The 22,041-nt window shown below is 45.1% G+C and overlaps 1 protein-coding gene across 1 annotated transcript; it reads left to right on the forward strand.

The window, feature by feature from the left end:
* The first annotated feature begins 43 nt into the window (after positions 1 to 43).
* On the forward strand, positions 44 to 22,041 carry LOC143835201 (quinone oxidoreductase-like protein 2). Its single transcript, XM_077332500.1, has 10 exons — positions 44 to 201; positions 2,967 to 3,123; positions 4,563 to 4,659; positions 6,296 to 6,354; positions 7,676 to 7,741; positions 9,609 to 9,718; positions 11,464 to 11,545; positions 12,332 to 12,513; positions 13,852 to 14,080; positions 21,197 to 22,041. Exons 1-10 carry the CDS (start codon positions 125 to 127, stop codon positions 21,263 to 21,265), a joined length of 1,128 nt encoding a protein of 375 aa, XP_077188615.1. The 5' UTR covers positions 44 to 124; the 3' UTR covers positions 21,266 to 22,041.

A 22,041-nucleotide genomic window follows, 5' to 3' on the forward strand; every position in this document is an offset into this window, starting at 1 on the left:
GAGAAGCGGGCGGGCGGGCGTGCGGGGCAGGGGGGCAGAGCGAGCATTTCCTTCCGTCCTTCTGCAGGCGGGGCTTCCCTCGGGGACGAAGGCGAGAAGGGCCGGTTTGTTTGCTCCGGGAGGCATGGCGAGAGCCGGCGGGTCGGCCGGGCTGCGCTGGGGTTGGCGCGCCAGGAGCGCCTCCCGGGTGGAGAACTGCAGGTGCGCCCCCAGGCCCAGCTACCTCCCGCCCGCTTGGCTTGGCTTGGCTTGGCTGCCCCCGTCGCCGGCTTCTTGCCAAGCCCTTGGCTGCCTCTTCCCGCCGCGTCCCGCCTTGGTCTGCACCTGTAAACTCAGGGAAGGGACGACGAGGAGGGAGGGATTGGTTCCAAGGCCGCCTCTCTTGAGAGCCGCCTTGGGGGGTATACGGTCAAGAGGGGCGGCCTCTGATCTGCAGAACCTTCTGTGATTCCCCGCTCCTCCTCCACTTGCAGCCTGCTGGGTGACCTTGGGCCTGTCTCAGTTCTCTCAGCGTCACCTAGGTGTCTGTTGTGGGGAAATTCAAGTGGGTCGCCGTGTTGGTCTGAAGTAGCACAATAAAAGCAGAGTCCAGTAGCGCCTTTAAGAGCAACCAAGATTTATTCAGGGCGTGAGCTTTCGTCTGACTGAATAATCCTGACTAAATCTTGGTTGGTCTTAAAGGTGCTACTGGACTCTGATTGTAAGGCGCTTGGCGGATGTTTCAGGTAGTGAAAAGTGGAGTATAAAAAAAACTCAGCTCTTCTAATCTGTAGAGCAGGGGTTGATTCCCCACATGGAGCCAGCTGGGTGACTTTGGGCCGGTCACTGTTCTCTTAGAGCTCTCTCAGCCCTACCTACCTCACAGGGTGTCAGTTGTGGGGAGAGGAAGGGAAGGTGAGTTCAAGCTGCTTGGAGACTCCTTTGGGTAGTGAAAAGTGGGATATAAAGCCCAACTCTTCTTGAGTAAATTCCCTGTCAGGGAGGAAGCTAGCCCTGCAGAACCTCTCTTGCTGCCTTTATAGATTTTATAACATAGGGAACTTCATAGCTGATAAGTCTATCGGTGACTATTGGCAGTGGTGACTAAAGGAAACCCCCACATTCAGAGGTGCTAAATCCCTGAACTGGAGTGCCAGAGGAACTGGTGGGCCACAGGGTGAGGCAGGATGCTGAACTAGATGAACCGATAGTCTGATCCAGCAAGGCTCTTCTGAGGGTCTTACCTTTTGAATGGAAGAGCATTTTTTTTGCTTTGTTTTCAGTTATATCTCACTTTTCTCTCCAGTGGGGTATTCTTTAAGCAGATATGCCTCTCAAAAGAGGCTTGGATAAGAGTAACCCCTCTGCCTTGCAGGATTCCCAGCTATGCTCAGACACAGCTCTGGGTTGTGTAGCTGTTTATACACAGGAAGTGTCTTGCTGGAGGAGCACTGAGAAAAAGTGTCCCCTTTCCCTCATTCCCAGTCATAAAAGGGCCCCTAGGAACAGTATGTTCCTAGCTTGTGAGCCATGATTCAAGAGAAACTTGGGTGAGGCTAGCACTCACTATGGTTCTACTTCAAATACATGCTATTGTGTTGCTATCCTGTATATTTTGGAACCAGGTTGCCAAATTCCTCCTTGTTATTGGTGAGGGATGGGGGAATAGGATTTCCAGCTCAAGGTAGGGAAATTCCTGAAGATTTGTGGAAGTAGCTGGGGGAGATGGGGGAAGGAAGTGGTCCATGCATCTTTTTGTTGTGCATTTCTAAATAGATAAGTCCTGTTAAAAGTAAGACAGTAGGAGTATAGTGCTTGCCCAGAAAGAGCCTCAGGGAGAATCTAGGAAAAGATTGTTCACACAGAGAGACTTTGAGACAGGTCAGAGGTCGTCTTTTTTTCTAGATGAAAAACTTTGTTAAGTTTCAACCCAGTGACTTTACAGACAGCAGAAGTTAATGATTATGGAGTGTCTTAGCACCACATGGTCTCATAAGGGATTTTTTGGGTGGTTCAGAACTTTACATGCTCATTGCCTGTTTTTCCAAATTCATGGTTAATGCCTACCTGCAATGGCCTGAGCACAGTTGGAATCTCGTTTGCCAGGGGACTCTGTGGCTCCCTCCTGCCCTTGCCACAAAAACATACAGTTCATCATCTCCCTGGTTAGCATTAACTGTGGCATGGCATTAGACTGTGAACCACGGGTAGCCATAGAAGCAGGGTTAGAAACTCTTTACAAATTCCAGCTTTGGGGAATGAATATTGCTTTGGTGAGGATGCAGTGCTGTACCCTTTTTAAAGCTAACTCAGGAAAAGATGGGAAAAACTCAATGTGGTAGAAGGAAGGAGAGTGGAACACCCCTAACTAGGGTTGTGCGCAGCGGCCATTCACACCCGAAACAATGCAGGGGGAGGGGCAGTGCCAGTGGTGGCACACGACCCGGCGCCCGCCTGCAAGCGCAGAGCGGCCAAAGCGCACAACCCTATCCCTAACCTTGGTTGGGATACATTAGGTCGTCATCAGGTCAAGTGAGACTTGGGCCACTTAAAAGCCTGCAGGCAAATTGTTCAATGTGTTGGCAGAGTTTGAATTTTCTATGAGGGATGGCTGCTTATTGTAAAGAGAAACAACTATATATAGAAAGAGGAGAGAAGAGAGTCCTAACTGTCTATCTAACTGTTGTCTGCAAGTATTGTGTTATTCATTCTGTTGGTTGAGGCAGCAAGCTGGGAGGAAGTGTACGCTCAGAGGAGCAAGAAGTCTCCCATGCAGCCAGTCAGGACACTGAAGGAGAGAACTGGAAAAAATACCAGGAAGTTCTTGTTCTAACTATGCTAAATATGCAGCTCTCTAATGCCCCCTGCAGGACACGCTTTATATTCTGCTCAATCATGCACGCTGCAGATCTTGCAAGGCATTTTATTTAAAACTAAGGTCAGGAATGCAGGATGCTATAACATTGCTATGTTCTGTTGTGTTTTAGGAAGTATGTTTTTGGCCAAGACTCACTCGCTCCCCCCTCTCTAAGTGGCTTCAGCCTCTTGCAGCCCCGAAGGGCCTATCGGGCCGTTCTTTGTATGGAGCTGACAAAACCACTGGTTGTAAGGGATGTCCCATCATCTTCTCTGCAGCCTCATGAGGTAAAAAGTGGCATTACTTCTGATGTCCTTAAAGAAGAAGAAAAAAGATACTTCTGTAGATTCAGAGATAGAAGCGGGGGGGGAGGGGGGTCACAAGGCAGTGGATGTGTAGATTTGAGGGTTATCATCCTGAACTGTCACTGTCTGTTGACAAGGAGAAGACATTAATTATTTCTCTCATTCCCCTATACCACATTATTTAAAAAATTGGAAGTTTTCTGTAAATCTGTACAAACATCTCCTCTTTCCATATCTGGCCCCAATATGCACATGTTTTGATTCACACTCTAAGGCAGGGTGTTGAACTCATTTGTTACGTGTGCTAGATCTGACATAAACATCACTTTATTAGTCCAGGCTATGTGTACCATAAAATGTAATTCCAGACACCAGAAATATAAACTTTATAAAGGACACCGGCAAACCCAGTTAACAGTATTCTTTTTTATTCAAAATACAAACATGCTTAAACCATTAAAAGTCCTACGGTATTTCCTTCATTTAACATTCTTGGATCACAAACACCTTTTGCTCTGAATTATTGCATCAAAATCCAGAGCCTTTTTGAACACTTGCTCACAGGAGTACATTGCTAGGGGGTACAAGGGAAAGGCAGTCAGCATTCCATGGATTTTGCCTCTCAGGGAAAGAAGGGGACAAGACCCTCGTATCTTCAGCATGATGATGGTGGTGTGCAAACCCCCCCCCCCCCCCATTTTAAAACAATCGCACAGGAGAATGCAAATGCCAGGGAAAGGCAATCTGCACTCCCTCAGAAGCATTGCCTCTTCTCCTGGGCAATGAAGAGGGGATTTGAAGGGGATAAAAGCACTGAACCCCAACAGAAATTCAAACAACACTTGTCCAATTAAGCCAGTCAGCACCAAAGAGCAGCCTGGCCCTGACCAGCCAAGAGCTGTGCCGGGAACGCATCCTCTCCATGCGTGGAGGAAGAAAGGGAGAAGGAGGGAGGCACTCACTAAGAGGCGCTTGTTGGAAATTATTCTTATCACAACCAACCAGCTGATTAGCTAAGGCTGCCAACTGCCTGGAGAAAAAAATGGTCCTATCCCCTTAATTGGGGCTTAATGGGATGTTATTTACCAGGAGACATTGTTTTCTCCCTGCCAGGAAAATCCTATTTTCTACACATTAAGTTCCCATTAAAAGGGACAGGACCTTTAGCCCAGGCCTGCTGGCAACCCCATGAGTAGCTATTGTACAGCTGAGTTTATGCTTTCACTGGATGCAGAAGCATGTAACTGTGTTTAGGATTGCACAGGGGAACAGACTAACTGCACAGGAGATCCTGGTTTTAGCAGGGGAACTGGACCAAGATGAATTGCATCTTTCTTTCAAGCTGTCTCTTTCTTGGAAGCAAAACCCTTTTTTTAAGTTTGCCTGTCTGAGGAACTGTGATGATCCATACTGTCTTTCAGGTCAGGATTCGTGTCCGCTGCTGTGGAGTAAATTTTGCCGATATACTGGCTTGTCAAGGCCTTTACCAAGAAAAACATTCCCTTCCATTCACCCCAGGTTGGTAGGCTCTTTAAAACATTTGAGAACCACAGGTATTGTTACGGGGAGCATTCGTAAGTTAAGAAAAAAACAATAGCCATATCAGGCTCCACTTGAAAGCATTGTCCTTGTAGTTCAAGCTAGAGATTGATGGAAAAGAGAAGAATCTATGATTTATTTATTTTTATCTTTAGTTTTATTTTAGGAAATTAAGGACTATTATACATCATGTGATATAATAAAAAAGAATAGATTAATAAGCAGCTAGATTTTCCTCATCTCCTTCTCATTTAAATCTTAATGAAATTCTCCCCATCTCTTCCTCATCTAAATCTTAACAATAATAATATTTAACAAGAGGTTTAGAGTTACGTTTACCACTACATTAATACTTTTCATTATTACAACTTATTCCATTAAACATCTGATTATTTCTAGATCTCGACTGTAACATATTAACGTTTAAATGATAATCAAAAAAATTATTATACCAACGTTCAAAACAATAATTCATGTCACATGTTAAGAAGGAAATGATAAAAGATTTAGATCCTTATAATTCAACTTGTAATTCTTCATGAAATTATAAATTATTTTAAATTGTTTCTCATTGGAAATTTAACTTCTGGTTTCATAATAAACTTTCCATATATGCCATTAAAGGATGCATGATGATGAATAAACTTCCCATCTTTCCTCAAATTTAAATCCCATCTTTCCTGTCAGTGGGGACCCAAAACAATTTATGCCACTCTTCTAGCATCTACTTTAACCTTGAAACAAACCTGGGGGTGATTAAACTAGTGTACCTGACTGACCAGAGGTCAGTCAGCAAGTTTTCACAGGTGAATGAGGATTCAAAATGGAGTCTCCCAGGTCCTAATCCAGTGCTACAACTACTACACCATACTGGCTCTCCAATTTAGGGGACAATGAAAGAAATAAAGTACAAAAACAATATGTGATATTGTCTCCTTTTCTGAATGCTTAACATGCTATATAACCACAAGTGGAGCACACAGCTGTCTCATTCAGCAATACCAGCACAAATAGGCATTGCTATCCTGCCATAGAGCCCCTTGTGGCACAGAGTGGTAAGGCAGCTGACATGAAGTCTGAAAGCTCTGCCCATGAGGCTGGGAGTTCAATCCCAGCAGCCGGCTCAAGGTTGACTCAGCCTTCCATCCTTCCGTAAAATGAGTACCCAGCTTGCTGGGGGGGTAAATGGTAATGACTGGGGAAGGGAATGGCAAACCACCCCATATTGAGTCTGCTATGAAAACGCTGGAGGGCATCACCCCAGACATGACTCGGTGCTTGCACAGGGGATACCTTTACCTTTTATCCTGCCATACATGTCTAAAAACAAAACACCCCAACCCACTCATGTTTCGGGACCCCTTCTGGCCACTTCGGCATTAATCTTTATCCTCAAAATGTTTGTGCTGCATGAGATACCGTAACAGGCACCATGGGGATATACGGCCATTTGTGAGATCAATGCCCGAAGGACAGGGAGATTATTTTTTAATTAGCTAGCCCATGTTTGCTCATGGATTTCATATGACCAATCTGTAGATCGATGCCCTCTACAAGTGCAGGAGTGGCTGGTCAATGCATACAGCAAATACACATCTGTGATCTTCTCTTCCAGGAATGGAATTTTCGGGGGATGTGATGGAGTGTGGAGCAGATGTGAGCAGTGTGAAGGAGGTAAGACCTCCCCACCAGGGCTGAAAGTGGGGAGTGACTTGTGCCCAGCAAATAGGCAGAGAGGAAACTAGGAGCCATAGATACAGTTGCTTATTGGTATGCGAAGAGCTTTAGTTTGTGTTGTTGGAAGAAAAAACAACAGGGCTGTAGAAGAAGAGTTGTTTTTTATACCCCATTTTTCTCTACTTTAAAGGGTTTCAAAGTGGTGTGCAATCTCCTTCCCTTCCTCTCCCCTCAACAGGCACCTAGTGAGATAGTTGGGGCTGAGAGAGTTCTGAGAGAACTGTGACAGGCGCAAGGTCACCTATCAGGGTTCATGCAGAGGAATCAAGCTCATTTCTCCAAATTAGTGTCCACCGCTCTTAACCTGTACACCCTGGGCGGTAACCAACAATCTATGGAGATTAAGAAGGGTTTCCTTCCTTCCCTGTAAATGTTGCTCCTGTGTGTCAGGAGAAACTCAGGAAGAGCATCAATTTGGGGTTTGCATTTGAAAGGGGGGAATAGGCAGACATTGCTGCCCTCCCTCTTTGAAACACTTAAGTTGCCATTAAGTTTTTGCAGCTGGAGCCAGTATGGTGTAGGGCAGGGGTAGTCAACCTATGGGCCTCCAGATGTCCATGGACTACAATTCCCATGAGCCCCTGCCAATGGTTGCTCGCAGGGGCTCATGGGAATTGTAGTCAATGGACATCGGGAGGACCGCAGGTTGTCTACCTCTGGTGTAGGGGATAAGAGTGGCGGCTTCTAATCTGGCTTCAAGTTTCCACTCCTCCACATGTAGCCAGCTGAATGACCTTAGGCTTATCACAGCCCTGATAGTGCTGTTCTGACCGAGCAGTCCTGTCAGAGCTCTTAGCCTCACTTCCTACCTCATCTGTTGCGGGGAGAGGAAGGGAAGGCAGTTGTAGGCCACTTTGAGACACCTTCGGGCAGTGAAAAGTGGGGTATAAAAACAATCGTCGTCTTCCTCTTCTTCCTCCTCCTCCTCCAGTTCACAGCTTTTTGCGGTGCTGATTTAATCCAGGCATAAATGGGATGTGGTGCTAAGAGGTACCATCAGGAAGAACCTTCCCTTTCTTAATTAGTATAGGTTTGTTTGTCCTGGATTTTGTTTCCTGCTCTGGTCTATATTAGAAACTGGCTTTGATGAGCACAAGGACTGGCCCCATGTCTGTATGGATTCCTGGGGCCAAATATGCCCAATCCAGCATGGCTGATACTTGAAAGCCTTCTGCCAGGAAACCTCAGTATCTCACAAGATTGGGCAGTGATGGGTCCTCTCCTTATCTTAATGGCTTTCTGATGATCACCTTGACAGGGAGATCGTGTGATTGGCGTGGCCAGCACCAAAGCTCTAGCCGAGGAGTATATTGCTGATCAAAAGGTAAGTGCCTTCAGCAAAACAAAGGCAGAAGGAACATTCTGTCCTCATGTAGCTGATCCGTTGATCAAAGCATTTGTGATGGATTGAAAAGTCCTCCCACTAGGGAACTGAGTAGCAGGTTTCCTTTTAAAAAATGTCTTTTTCATAAGTAGTTATACTAAATCGAGTGAGTGGCTGGGCAGTTTTCTCTTTGGACTCCTCTGCCACACTACACTGCCTGCTATGAGAGTTGTATAAAGGCAGCACAACTCCCTCTTTCGGCCGCCCAGTAACTGGGGAGAAATCCCAAAGGGGATGTGGGAACTGCAGCTTGGGAACAAAGCCCACAGTGTCCTCATTTCCCTTGTGCAAATTCAGTGAACCTCCCCCTCCTACACACACGCACATACACAAACACACACTGCAGCCAGAATGAGAAATAAGTTTAAAATAGTCTTCAAAGAAGGAGGTGTCACACTTCCTCTTACAAATTCTTGTAATTCCAAGTTGTGTAAGAATGGAAATCCCACAGATCTTCTTAAAGAAAGGGTTGTTGCCTGTGAGGAGACACTGTCAGAATATTTCCCAATGCATTGTGGTTCCTTCTGCAGTTCTCTACGAATGGAACGCTCAAAAGCGTTGTCTGTCGTTCAGAGTATGGAAGCATGGTTTGAAGTTAAAAGCCCTGATTTGCATTAGAATCATAGAATCATAGAGTTGGAAGAGGCCATACAGGCCATCTAGCCCAACACGCTGCTCAACGCAGGATCAGCCCTAAGCATCCTAAAGCATCCAAGAGAAGTGTGTATCCAACCCTTGCTTGAAGACTGCCAGTGACCACAGTTAACCACAGTTAACCATAGTAAGCATTGCATTGGGCCAGATTCCCTGGTTCTCTTCTTACAAGATGACAAGCTCTCTTTCCCTCACATATATGCATGCGCACGCTCACACACACACACACACACACACACACAGAAGGCTAGGGATGTGGCAAATTATGATGCTAGAGCAGCCTTTCTCAACTTTTTTACCATTGAGAAACCCCTGAAACATTCTTCAGGCTTCAACAAACCCCAGAAATGGCGGGATTGTGCAGAATGTGGTTGGGAAGCATAGTTTTGTACATGCCCACCTGAGGCTCCTCCCCTTCCCACCCTCTCCAGGACCCTCATTGGCCATTTGGGGAGGTGGGTGGCGGGTTGACATGACCATATATGGTCATATGCTTTGGTAAATGTTTAACAAATTTTTAAAAATATTAAAAATGAACTCCCACCCCTTTGGGAAACGGTCCCAGGCCTGTTGAGAAAGCCTGTGTCAGAGGAGTATCTCAGCAAAGGAACAATGATTGTTGTATTAAGCTACCCTCTGTGATCCTTTCTGGTTATGAAACCTGGAGGATTAGTGATTTGGATCATGAACTTCTTCCTCAAGACACTACCAAGTCTGTGATTATTGGCCAAAAGCTGGTTTAACCAAGTCCTTTGCAATAGCTAGAGAAAATTCAGGTGCACTATCATCTCCTATCTTAATTCTGTCAACCTCAACATTACCTTGCCCTGACAGGTGCATATCCCATTGCCCCAATTCTGTTTTTACCAATTAATCGTGACAAAGCGCAATGTTAATCTACATGGAGAGAATTTATTGATTGCCTTTGATACCCTTTTTTGAGGCATACCATCTTGTTACCTTTTAAATGGTTTCACGAAGTTGTGTTTTTAAATATTGTAAACCACCTTGAGTCTATGCACAACTGAAGGTGGTCAAAGAGCCTAATAGATTAATGCAAAGTATTGTTCACTGCGCTTTGGAAGGGCCTCTGTAACGGAATCATCGTCCCTCCCTCAATCTGAGATTAATTATTTTTATTTCTTTGATGAAGCTGCTCTGGAAAATCCCACGGGGAGTTCCTTATGAAGAGGCTGCAACACTGCCTGTCTGTTATGGAACAGCCATCTTGGCCCTTGAGCACAGAGCGTGCACACGGGCAGGGTGAGTGACGGGGGGCACCTCAGTTATCCTGATTAAGCCTTTTTCAGAGTGGTCAACACATTCTGTTGAGTAGGAGGCAGATCGTGTGTCTTAGAATCATAGAATAATAGAGTTGGAAGGGAGTTCATAGGTCATCTAGTCCAACCCCCTGCACTATGCAGGACACTCACAACCCAATCGCTCATCCACTGTAACCTGCCACTCCCTTGAGCCTTCACAGAATCAGCCTCTCCGTCAGATGGCTATCCAGCCTCTGTTTAAAAATTTCCAAAGATGGAGAACTCACCACCTCCCGAGGAAGCCTGTTCCACTGAGGAACCGCTCTAACTATCAGGAACTTCTTCTGGATGTTTAGACAGAATTTCTTTTGAATTAATTTCAACCCATTGGTTCTGGTCCATCCCTCCGGGGCAAGAGAGAACAACTCTGCTCCATCCTCTATATCAGCAGTCCCCAACCTTTTTGCGATTGAGGACCGGCCCAGGCGCTGCACAAACGCAGCAGCTGTGTGCAAATGCGCAGAGTTGCCGCACATGCACGTTTGTGCCAGCAGGGGGCACAAACGCACATGCGTGGCAGCTCCACGCATGCGTGTTTGCATCCACCGGCGTGCTAGTGGCCGTGCCTGCCTCTTTCCCCCCCTCTCACAGAATTAAGCTAGCCGGGCCGTGAGCGAAATTGCCGCTTTGGCTTCGCCCACGGCCTGATGAGCTTCTTGCTGCGGGGGGGGGGGGGGGGGGGGAGGCAGGCGCGGCCTCTGGCGGCCCAGTACCGAGGCCTTTGTGGCCCGGTACCGGGTCGCGGACTGGGGGTTGACGACCCCTGCTCTATATGGCACCCTTTTAAATACTTGAAGGTATTGGTGAGCTCTCCCTCACTGGCAGTCTTCAAGCAAAGGTTGGATACACACTTTTCTTGGATGCTTTAGGATGCTTTGGGCTGTTCCTGCGTTGAGCAGGGGGTTGGACTAGATGGCCTGAATGGCCCCTTCCAACATTATGATTCTATCAGATCCCCCGGCTCCTTTCGGCTCCTTTCCAGGCTAAACAGACCAAGCTCCTCCAACCTTTCTTCATATGTCTTGGTCTCCAAACCCCTCACCATCTTTGTTGCCCTCCTCTGGACACGTTCCAGTTAATCTACATCCCTCTTCAACTAGAGTTCCCAAAACTGAAACAGTGCTCCAAGTGAGGCCAAACCAAAACAGAATAAAGCGGTACCATCGCCTCCTGTGATGTCTTGAGACATCCCAGATGAGAAAATGCTGAATAAAGTTTAGGTGTCCCTGCTCCATGCCAGTTTGACAGCGAAAGTAGATCTGAATGTCTTGTATATCAGAATTTTCCTTAAAAACTGAAAATGTCAAAAGTTTGACATGAATTGGGGGAAGGATTTCTTGGGAGGAGACAATGGTCCTACGAAGTGTGAATCACCTAAATTAGAAGTTGTTGCGCTCAACATCTTGTACGTGGGACTCTCAAATTCAGTTTCAGATTCGGGAAAGTGTAAGAGTGTTTCCATTCTTGTCTATCACGCACTACTGACTTCACGGTTGCAAAAGACTCTGAAGCATTTTGATTAAGACTCCTGAGGCCAATTACAAAACCTGGACAAACTGGAGCTCCCAGGACCCTCATTGTTCAGCCCTGATGTTGAGAGTTTTTGTCTTTAGAGGAAGTGTATTTTTTCCTGTGTAGCTGTGTCTGTGTTTTAATTTGTCATTGTCATGCTTCTGTCTGTTGCAGAGAGACAGTTTTGGTGACGGCAGCAGCAGGAGCCACAGGGCTGGCCACTGTGGATGTCGCAAGCAATGTTCTTAAGGCAAAGGTATGCAATGTCCAGGCAATCAGTCAGGGTGAACTTAAGGCCCCGCAAGATCTCTTTTTAAAGGACATTTTTTTTTAAGCTGAGCTTCTTGGGGGAAATAATTGTGATGGTAATATGGACTCAAGACTCACAGGAGTCAACCGCCATTGCTTTAAGCTTCATAGATACCAGGATTACTGATTTTGTTTTTGTTTGCTCTTCAAAATGATTACCGATGTTCTTTTTTTGCCTGTAATTAATTCTGCATTACAATCAGAATCATAGAGGCCTATTCTGCATACAATATGCACTTTCAATGCACTTTAGAAGTAGATTTTCCTGTTCCGCACGGAAAAATCCAGCTGTCAAAGCACATTAAAAGCACATTATCCTATGTGTGCAGACCAATGGGCCATGCAGTCCAGCCCCCTCACCTTCTTGGGGACTTAAAAATCACATACTCCTGACAGGTGCTCATCCAATCCCTAAAATTGGCTTGGTCATTCAGAGGCATTTGTTTATCGTATAGAATGTGTAGCATAGTCAGGTGATCCGAGGATTGTCTTTCAGCCAGGCAAGCGATGTTTGGAGGTGGTTTGCCATTGCCTCCCTCCACAATATAACTCTAGAGTTCATTGAAGGTCTCCCCTCCAAATACTAGACAGGGTCAACCCTGTATAGCTTCCAAGATCTGATGGGATCGAGCTTGCCTGGGCTATCCTGCAGGTTAGGGCTCTTTCAGAAGGAGAGCAACCCTGTGCAGAACAACTCAACATATTCACTGGTGGTTCTTTCCCCCTGTAACAGGTAATAGCAGCAGCAGGAAGTGACAGCAAATGCAGCCTGGCTCTCCAGAAAGGGGCTGTGCAGAGTGTGAATTACAGCCGGGCTGGCCTGAGGGAGGAAGTGAAAAGACTCACAGCCAGTCAGGGAGTTGATGTGGCTGTTGACACCATTGGAGGAGACATTTTCAAGGACGCATTGCACAGGTGAGCCAGGCCCAAGTTTAATTTCTCCTGGAAAGCTTATTCCCATGGCATGGTCTTGGCTGACAACTCCATTCATTCATTCATTCATTCATTCATTCATTCATTCATTCATTCATTCATTCATTCATTCATTCATTCATGCATGCATGCATGCATGCATGCATGCATGCATGCATGCATGCATGCTCCTGGAAAGCTTGTTCCCATGGCACAGTCATAGCTGACAACTCAATTCATTCATCCATCCATCCAGATTTTTATACCACCCTTCCATATGGCTCTGGACATATTTAGCCTCCTTGGTCTGTTTCCCCCATCAAAGCTAGTACCAGACGCTGAATCTGGATGTGTGTTCTGAATAAGTTCCTCCCTCGCAAACTGGCCATTTAGTATTCTCTGCCCATTTTAGCAGAACTCCCAGGTCTGTATATCATGGTCAAAGTGCCATCGGTTTAATATCCCTAATCTGGATGTCTTCTATGGAAAGAAGAGTTGGTTTTTATACCCTGCTTTTCACTGCCCAAAGGCATCTCAGTGGCTTACAGTCACCTTCCCTTCCTACAACAGATGCTCTGGGTGGTAGACGGGGCTGAGAGAGCTCTGACATAACCGCTCTGTGAGAATGGCTGTAACAGAACTGTGACTAGTCCCAGGTCACATAGCTGGCTGCTTGTGGAGGAGCAGAGAATCAAAACTGTATCTCCAGCTTAGGGGCCACCACTCTTAACCACTACACCAAGCTGGAAACTGGGGATGCTGGTCTCCAAGTTGGGCCTGGGAATCCCCTGGAATTATAGCTCACCTCCAGACTACAGAGATCAGTTCCCCTGGATAAAATGGATGCTTTAGAGGGTTGTTTCTATGGCGTTGTACCCCACTGAGGTCCCTGTCCTCTCTTGGTTCCATCCCCACATCTCTGTGGGTTTCCCCACCTGGAGCTAGCCACTCTCTCTCTCCATCCCCTGCTGGTGGCCACTGGTGACCTGGCAGCCCTAATAGAAACTCACTGGGTGACCCTGGACCAATCACTGTCTTTCAGCCTGATCTACCTCACAGGATTGTTGTTGTTGTGAGGGTACAATGGAAGAAGCTCCTTCAGATGCCCCTTGGGGAGAAAAGTGGGGTATAAATATATCCAAAGAAAGAAAAATCCTTATCAGTTCCCTGTGTTCCAGAATGTCTGGCTTGTGCATTCCTTTCTGTTAAACACACAGCCCACAGCTTCCTTTAACAGCAATGTTCTTATAAGCACACAACTTCAAATGTTGTCAAATGTGGCATCTCAGTAGATGTAACCTGATGTCAATCTTTCTCTCATCTTCTGCCCCTGAATTTCAGCCTGGCTTGGGAAGGCAGGATTGTGGTGGTTGGTTTTGCTGGGGGAACGATCCCTTCTATCCCAGCCAACCTGCTGCTTCTGAAGAACATCTCAGCCCTGGGACTGTACTGGGGTCGGTACAGGAACCAGGATTTCCCCGTCTTTTCCTCTGCACTCTCTTCTGCTCTTCAGTATTGCCAAGAGGGACGCATCCAACCTCACGTAGGAGCCGTGTTCAAACTGGAGGAGGTAAGCATGGGAAGGTTTGAGAAATGCCTGGTGGGTCACTGAAAGTTGTTGTACCATCCAGTAGATGAACTTGCCTCCATTGGAGATATTCTAGTGCCAGTTTCATAAGCATGTGGTACAGTCCTCCTACTATAAGATGACCAGATTGGTAAAGCAGGACACCATTGACCGGGGGGGTTCTTTTTTTTTTTTTTTATAATGATTTTTTATTTTCATAAAGATAGAAATATAATCATCATTTGAGAATATACGACCCCACATTGACTCCACAGTGATATAAACTTTTGCCCAAAACTCTAAGAGCCATGAGTCTAAGAGCCATCCACATTTCCACTACATTAAAAAAAAAGGCCTGTTTAGATATACAAAAGAAAAGTTATTATTAATCAACTTACTTGTGAGATCGTAGACCTCACATTAACTGCTTGATACAATCTAAGAGCTATCCTAGCAGATATTTCTAGGTTTGAGTTAGATGCTTAACATTAAACATTTCTTATAGCACAGTATGAGTTTTGGCCCTGTATCAATACCCTGATGAAGGGAGAGGAAAGTAGGGCTTTGCCTTAAAGATGTACAAAGAAAAAAAATTACAAAAGGATTTCATAATTTCTCCTTATCCTTAATACAGATACATCTACAAACCATTTATACTTGACCCATTCTAAGAGCCATCCTGACAGGTATAAGTTGAGAGCTTTGCATTTTCTACAGATCAATATGAGCTTTGGCCCTATAACAATACACCAATAAAAAAAATAATAATAAGGGGGGAAAGCCCCATTTTATATTTCCAACGCTAACGATTATATTACCTATATGCCTACTAAGAAAAAGAAACAAGAGAGAAAAAAGGCACTGCTTCCCCTTTTTCATAAAAATAGCAATGTAGGATACAGTATATGTTGTTAATACAGAGAATAATAAGATTTCCAGGTTTAGATTAAATGCTTAACATTAAACATAGAACAATATAAGCTTTCAGTCTTCTATAGCTTCTCCTTATCCTTGGTTCTGATACATCTACAAAACAATTTATGCTTGACCCATTCTAAGAACCATCCTGACAGATATATTTTCAGATTTAAGTTGAAAGCTTAACATTAAACATTTTCTACAAGTCAGTGTAGGCTTTAGTCCTAGGACAATACCCTAATAGAAGAAAGAAAAAATAAGGGGGGGGGAACCCCATTTTACATTTTCAGCACTAATGATTATATTACCTATATGCCTACAAAAGAAAAGAGACAAAAAAAAAACAAGAGAGAAAGAGACACTGCTTCCCCTTTTTCATAAAAATGGAAATATAGAATACAGTATAACATTAAACATAAAACAATATGAGCTTTCGGTCTTCTTAAGGGGGTCTCATCTCGAGGCTTGCTACATCTTGTCGTTCCCGTAAAATTATATTCTGTCCCATTGGCCTTTGGCGTAGAAAGCGCAGTTGTACTCTTTCCCGCAGAATATGCATTGATAAATCTTGAGGCCGTTGCACCTCCTGGACTCCAGTATCAATACAATTTTCCCCCCAGAGAGATCCTTTAAATCGATTACTTTCACTGCAGATCCATATTTCTTTTGATTGATTTTTGTACACTGTTGCTTTGAGATGGCTGTATGTCTTTTTAAAAAGGGTGTCCTTATCTGGGCTGCAGAACTCCGGCATCCCATTTTCCGTCTCCAGAATTTCAGATTTCTCTTCTACTGTTGGTTTTCCACCTTGTTTAGAGCTGTCATCAGCCACTGTTATTGATCCATTATTCCTGTTAAAGACGTCTTCCTTGGCATCTTGGATCTCCTTGAAGATATGAATTTCAGATTTCTCTTCTGCTGTTGGTTTTCCACCTTGTTTAAAGCTGTCATCAGTCACTGTTATTGATCCATCATTCCTATTGAAGACTTCTTCCTTGCCATCTTGGATCTCCTTGGAGATATTTTTGATCAATCCATCTAAAAATACTTTGTAATCTTGGGTTTGTATCTCTATTAGATGAGCCAATCTTTTTAACATAGACATGATTTTGACTTTAAAAAAAACCGGCCCCAAACAATTTTACAAGTGGCCAGTAGAGGTCCTCTGTTTTATCCTCTAATGTTCCGGTACAGGCATGTGACGTATTGAAGGCAGAGATTCTCGTGCTGGCACAGAGTTCTCGTGAGATTTTCCCATTCACAGCTTATCTTATCTTCGAAAACCAAAACAATTACAATAAGAGCTTTTGCCAATTAATTCGAGTTGATTTGAGTCCTTCTTCTGCTTAGTTAGGAGAATTAGCCTGCCTCTTAACGAGGTGGCTTCGGGCAGAGCAGAGTAAGAGGAGGGGGGAAACAAAGGGCTTTGATGCAGGAAGAGAGACGGAGAAAAAAAAAAAAGCGAGAGATACTTGCAGTAAATGATGTTTTGGAACTCAGCCGATGTCCTCCCCTCAGTTCAAAGCATTCATTTGTGGTAAATCATCATGTAGGGTTGAAGCAGATACTTTAAGATTAAAGAAAGAAAAGAAAGTCCGAGGTAGAAAATGGCAGTCGTCCTCTGGACCTGGAACGCTGACAGCCTATAATCCAGGGAGATATACTCCCTAAAGGATTGGAGACGGCCCCAAGAACTTCCTGGGTAGAAAGGTGAGGAGGGGTTTGCGTACCCCTCCTCTTTTCTGCCAATTGCTTGCACAATTGACCCCTGTCAGGCTTCAGAGATAGCAGAGCAGATGCCCTGCCACCCTCTCAGGACGACATCTTTAGCCACACCCCGACCGGGGGGGTTCTTGATTAAAAATTTGGTCTATATGGAGCAACAAAAAGTTTCATAGAATGCATGGAACGCAAAAATAGTATTGTAATATATATATTTCAATTTCAACATAAGTACAATTTGCCAGGTGCTCCCAGATGTCCCTCCAAAAGTGGGACAATCTGGTCACTTTATCCTACTAGGACCATGCTGGATTTCTGGTGGTTGCTTGCGCCCCCATTTCAGAGTGAAGTATGCCAGACAAAAACAGCCTCTTGTAGCGCAGAGTGGTAAGGCAGCTGTCTGAAAGCTTTGCCCATGAGGCTGGGAGTTCAATCCCAGCAGCCGGCTCAAGGTTGACTCAGCCTTCCATCCTTCCGAGGTCGGTAAAATGAGTACCCAGCTTGCTGGGGGGTAAAACGGTAATGACTGGGGAAGGCACTGGCAAACCACCCCTTATTGAGTCTGCCATGAAAACGTTGGAGGGCGTCACCCCAAGGGTCAGACATGACCCGGTGCTTGCACAGGGGATACCTTTACCTTTACTATACCTTTACTATGCTAGACTAGTATTCTTTCAAATGTATTAGGATTAATTACTATTAGGGGCCAAGCCTGTTGCATTCAGGAATACAATGGGCACTAGATTGGAGTGGGTGGAAGAACTCTGTGGATTAGCCTCTCCCTCCCCCCAGGACCTGAAAAGGCTGCAGGCAGCTGTTAGGGAACAAATCTGCAGGAGGAGCTCTCGTACAGCAAAGATCTGCAGCCTCCAAGCCTGAGAGGGAAGTGGAAGGAGGAGGGGGTGGCCAGGGGTGGGGGATGGAAGGTGATTGGCTGGCTGCTGGACAGACAGGCAAGCTGGTTGGAGGTGGAGGCACTCAAAAGGAGGACAACCACCCTGAGTGGTTGTTAAGCGCTGAGTGGCACTTAAGCCATGAGACATACTCCTCCTCCAAGGCCTTACCAGAAATATATTATATGGAACATATATGCTTTTCCTGAAATGTTTGATTTAGTCTTCCAGTAGAATAAAAGAATGTCTGGCAGGTGGAACAATTATTCCTCCCTACAGGGCTGTGTTAACTAGCATGCCCTGGTCATCGTAGTGTTGGGATGAGCTTCTTAAAGCCTCTCGGAAGTTCTGCGGTTCTCTGCTTCAGTTACAGCCTTCTTCCGCAACAACTTCACAGATGCCGATGAAACACACAGGCAGTCTTCAGCTTGACAGGACAGATGATGTCCATGCAGGAACATTTCTTAATTTTTCAGTACAAAGCAGCTTGTTCCGTTTCTCTGCTTGTCAGGTGCAAATGTCCCAGTTGTCTCAACTGAGTAAGTGGTCTGAAATGTTCATTGTTGCTAATTCACATTCATCATGGTAAGCTTCCAGAAAGGTTCACTGTGAGTCATCAACATCGCTGCAGTGTTATACTGGCAGCATCGTTCTGCTTCTGCGGGGCTGGGCCTTAGTCAGATGGTCCTGATGTGTCCTGCCAGCCTCCTGTAGAAGTCCAAACAGCTTAGGAAGAAGAAGAAGAGTTGTTTCTTATAAGCTGCTTTGCTTTACCTGAAGGAGTCTCAAAGCGGCTTACAGTTGCCTTCCCTTTCCTCTCCCCACAACAGACACCCTGTGAGGGAGGTGAGGCTGAGAGAGCCCTGATATTACTGAAGAAGAAGAGTTGGTTCTTATATGCCACTTTTCTCTACCAAAAGGACTCTCAAAGCAGCTTACATTCTCCTTCCCTTTCCTCTCCCCACAACAGACACCCTGTGAGGGAAGTGAGGCTGAGAGAGCCCTGATCTTACTGCCTGGTCAGAACAGTTTTCTCAGTGATGTGGCGAGCCTAAGGTTACTCAGAAATTATATGATTTATACACCTAATAAGAGTGGATGAAAGACTTATCATTTTGGCCTGCTGATTTCGTTTTTCTCTTATCTATAACACTTGGAAATCAAGGGTGCAGTTCCTTTTCATTGAATTCATCAAGGCCACTCAACTGGCTTTGAGGGGAGTGCAGAATCAAACCCGGCTCACCAGATTAGAAGTCTATGCTCCTAACCACTAGACCAAACTGGCTCTTAGTGAGAGCTTTGGAACAGAATGAAGATTTGAGCCTGAGTTTTTCAGATCCTAGGCTAACATCTGATCTAGATTGTAAGAGAAATCAAAGCAGGTGCCTACTGATGCTTAAAAACGTACAGAATATCTGAGACATGGCAGACCAACACCTGGCAGTGGTCAGTATCAGGCACCACCAAGTGAAGAAGCAGCACGATTCAAGGAGGACTGCATTCCTGGAGCATGAGATCCAGTGCTAACCTTCAAGCATTTGTCTGCCACTATATATTCTCCCCTAGAATTAGTTGTTTTGAAGGCAGGAGGAGCTCTAAAGGAGGTTACGTTCAGGCTGCAGAAACCTTTGGGAGAGAGGAATGGCATAATTTCCTTGTTACCCTCAGAGTAACAACCTGCTTTCAGAAGGTTGTTGCAAGGACAAAGGAGAGGACTGTAGCCTGAACTCCTTGGAGGGGATTCAAAGGAAAGAAGGGATAAATATCAAAATTGGTTTTCTCTCTAGTAGACGGCATTGAAAGCCTTCTCTGTGCCAGCAGAATTGTTTTTTTGCACTGTCTGTAATTGACAATTCACATGAAGAGTTGGTACATTCAGTGATCCATCTGTCACTTGTCTGTCCCCAGTTAACACCCTGGTTCCTATTCCTGTCTTGTTTAAGAAGTGCCAGTGTACCTCCTTCTGTTAATCAGGACAAATGGGCTCAGATATTCAACCTCCTTAGCCACTCTCTCTGTTTCATTGCCATATATCCTTCAAGAAAAGAACAAATGGAACATTTAACTGATGTTTGTGTCAGTTCATCCCCCTTAGGCGACCTCTTTCTTTCTGGGGAGCTCTGACCTTGTACAAGCCGGGCTGCTTTATGATCCCATATCCCCAAATCTATAAGGGTTGGATCAAGCAGAGGGATTTCTGTGGCCTGAAGGACAGGGGCAGCTGTCTCCAAGTCCTTCCTCTTGTTTGCAGACCTCTGATTCTTCCTGCTTTATGTTATTCATAATGGTCCCTTGTCCTAGAGGAGTGGCCCTTTGGAGGGCTTTTAGGGCTTCAGCAAGAATAGGGAAGCAGGAAATTTGTATTCTCCAGATGGAAATCCCTTGTGTCTGTAGAGGTCTTCTGTGAGAGTCAACCTCAGGTCCTGTGTTTATCTCCTGGCGACCAACAACCGATAAACAAGATGAGAACTAGCTTTGGGTCCTGGAACACTTTAGAGACCAATAAGATTGTTAGGGGTATAAACGGCCAAAGGTGAAAGCTCCCTTCATCAGGTTCGAGCGGAAATGAAAATCCCTGAGCCTTCACCTGGTTGACAGTATGCAATGAAGCACTAGGCTGCCTAAAAGAATAAAATAGTTTTTTGGGGAAGAGAAACAAGGTTGGGAAGAAGGAGAGGAGAGAGAGTCCTAGTAATATGACTGGTCTTCGTTCAGTTCAGAGGTCAAGTAGGGAGTAAGTATGCTCAAAACTTAGGAAATCTCTGGAGGAGATTATTGGAAAAGCATTAAGAAGTTCCTAAGTTAACTATGCTAAATACACATTTCCACCAATGCCCCCTGAAGGACATTCTTCATATGTCTCTGAATCAATCACACTACATATTCTTGTATATTCCAACATATCAGAAAGCTGTTGCAAAGAACTGAGTCAGGAGTCCTCGAGGATCTATTTTCCTCCTTATATAGGACAAAAGAGTTTGACTCTTGAAAGCCTATGCCCTTGAACAACTTGTGGGTCTCAAATGTGCTACTGGACTTGAATCTGGCTCTTCTGCTGCAGATCAACCCCCTCCAGAAACAACACAATGGCCTTTTACTAAGACCCCTAGGTCCTTTTTCCATATACTACTGCCAAGACAGGTCTCTCCCGTCCTTTAATGACGCAGAACTTTACATTTATCACTGTTGAAATTCATTTTAGCTCAGTTTTCCAGCTTGTCAAGATCATCCTGTATCCCAATTCTGTCTTCTGTGGTGTTTGCTACCCCTCCCACTTTAGTATCATCTGCAAATTTAATAAGCACCTTCTTTATTCCTTCATCCAAATTGTTTATGAATATGTTGAACAACACAGGGCCCAGGTCAAATCCCTGAAGCACTCCGCTTGTCACTTCTCTCCAAGAGGGTGACAAACCATTAACAAGTTTCCTTTGGGTGCAATCTGTCAACCAGTTATCGATCCACCTAACTGTAACAAGATGTGTAACAGATATGTATTCTAATATTTGTGTATTCCAACAATAATAGATGTGTATTCCATCTTCACAGAAGCCCTGAATGCCTCTTTCTTTGAATTGCTTTACAGGTCAATGAAGCCTTTGCACATGTGACTCAGCGTAAATCTACAGGAAAGGTTATCATCTCAGTTAGTTAAGCCTGGCCTTTTTTTGTGTGTGGATGTCAGCCCTTACTCCTTGCTTCTTTCTAAAGAGACATGGGATTTCCTCCCAGGAAGCCTAAACAATTCACTAACCGTGTGAACCTCTGCAAAAAGTTATTCGGGCCTGAATAGATTTGTTTAGATTGGAGTAACTCTTGTACTGCAAGTCACCTGAGTAATGCTTGTACTGCAAGTCACCTTGCTTCTGGGGCTTGAGAGCAGATCCTTGCTTCTTGATCTGTACAACTGGAGCTTCAGTCAGCCAGGCAGAGAATCCTTCACCAGCAGGCCCTTGTCTGGTCTTACTCTGGCTTCTCTGCCATGTACAGAAACATGAGTGGGATATCAGTGGTGCTAAATAATATACAAAACCTAGCACACATTTTATCTGGTATTGAAGCCTGTACGCTCAGACCAGTGGCCTGTGCAGAGCCATGCACTGTTGCCTTGTTCTGCGATGCCCTTGGCAGGTCGTGGTGCCCCAAGCATCCACTTGAGTCACTTTGGCTTTGCATTCTGCAAGCTCAACCCTTTTGTTCTATAAGCCGCTGTGCTCTGCTGTTCCAGGACCACATAAGTCAGTAAGCTAGCTCTGTTGCTTTCTGTTTATTTTCACCCAAAGCAGCTCCTGTCAGCTACCAGCCTGGGCTGAAGTAAAGGGGGCAGGCCCACACTGCGTGAACTCTCTCTATTGCACACATGTTATAGTCTGAGGAAGAGTGCTTGCACTTGAAAGCTCACGCCTTGAATAAATCTTTGTTGGTCTTAAA

Source organism: Paroedura picta, chromosome 4 (assembly GCF_049243985.1).
Source record: "Paroedura picta isolate Pp20150507F chromosome 4, Ppicta_v3.0, whole genome shotgun sequence".
NCBI lineage: Eukaryota > Metazoa > Chordata > Lepidosauria > Squamata > Gekkonidae > Paroedura > Paroedura picta.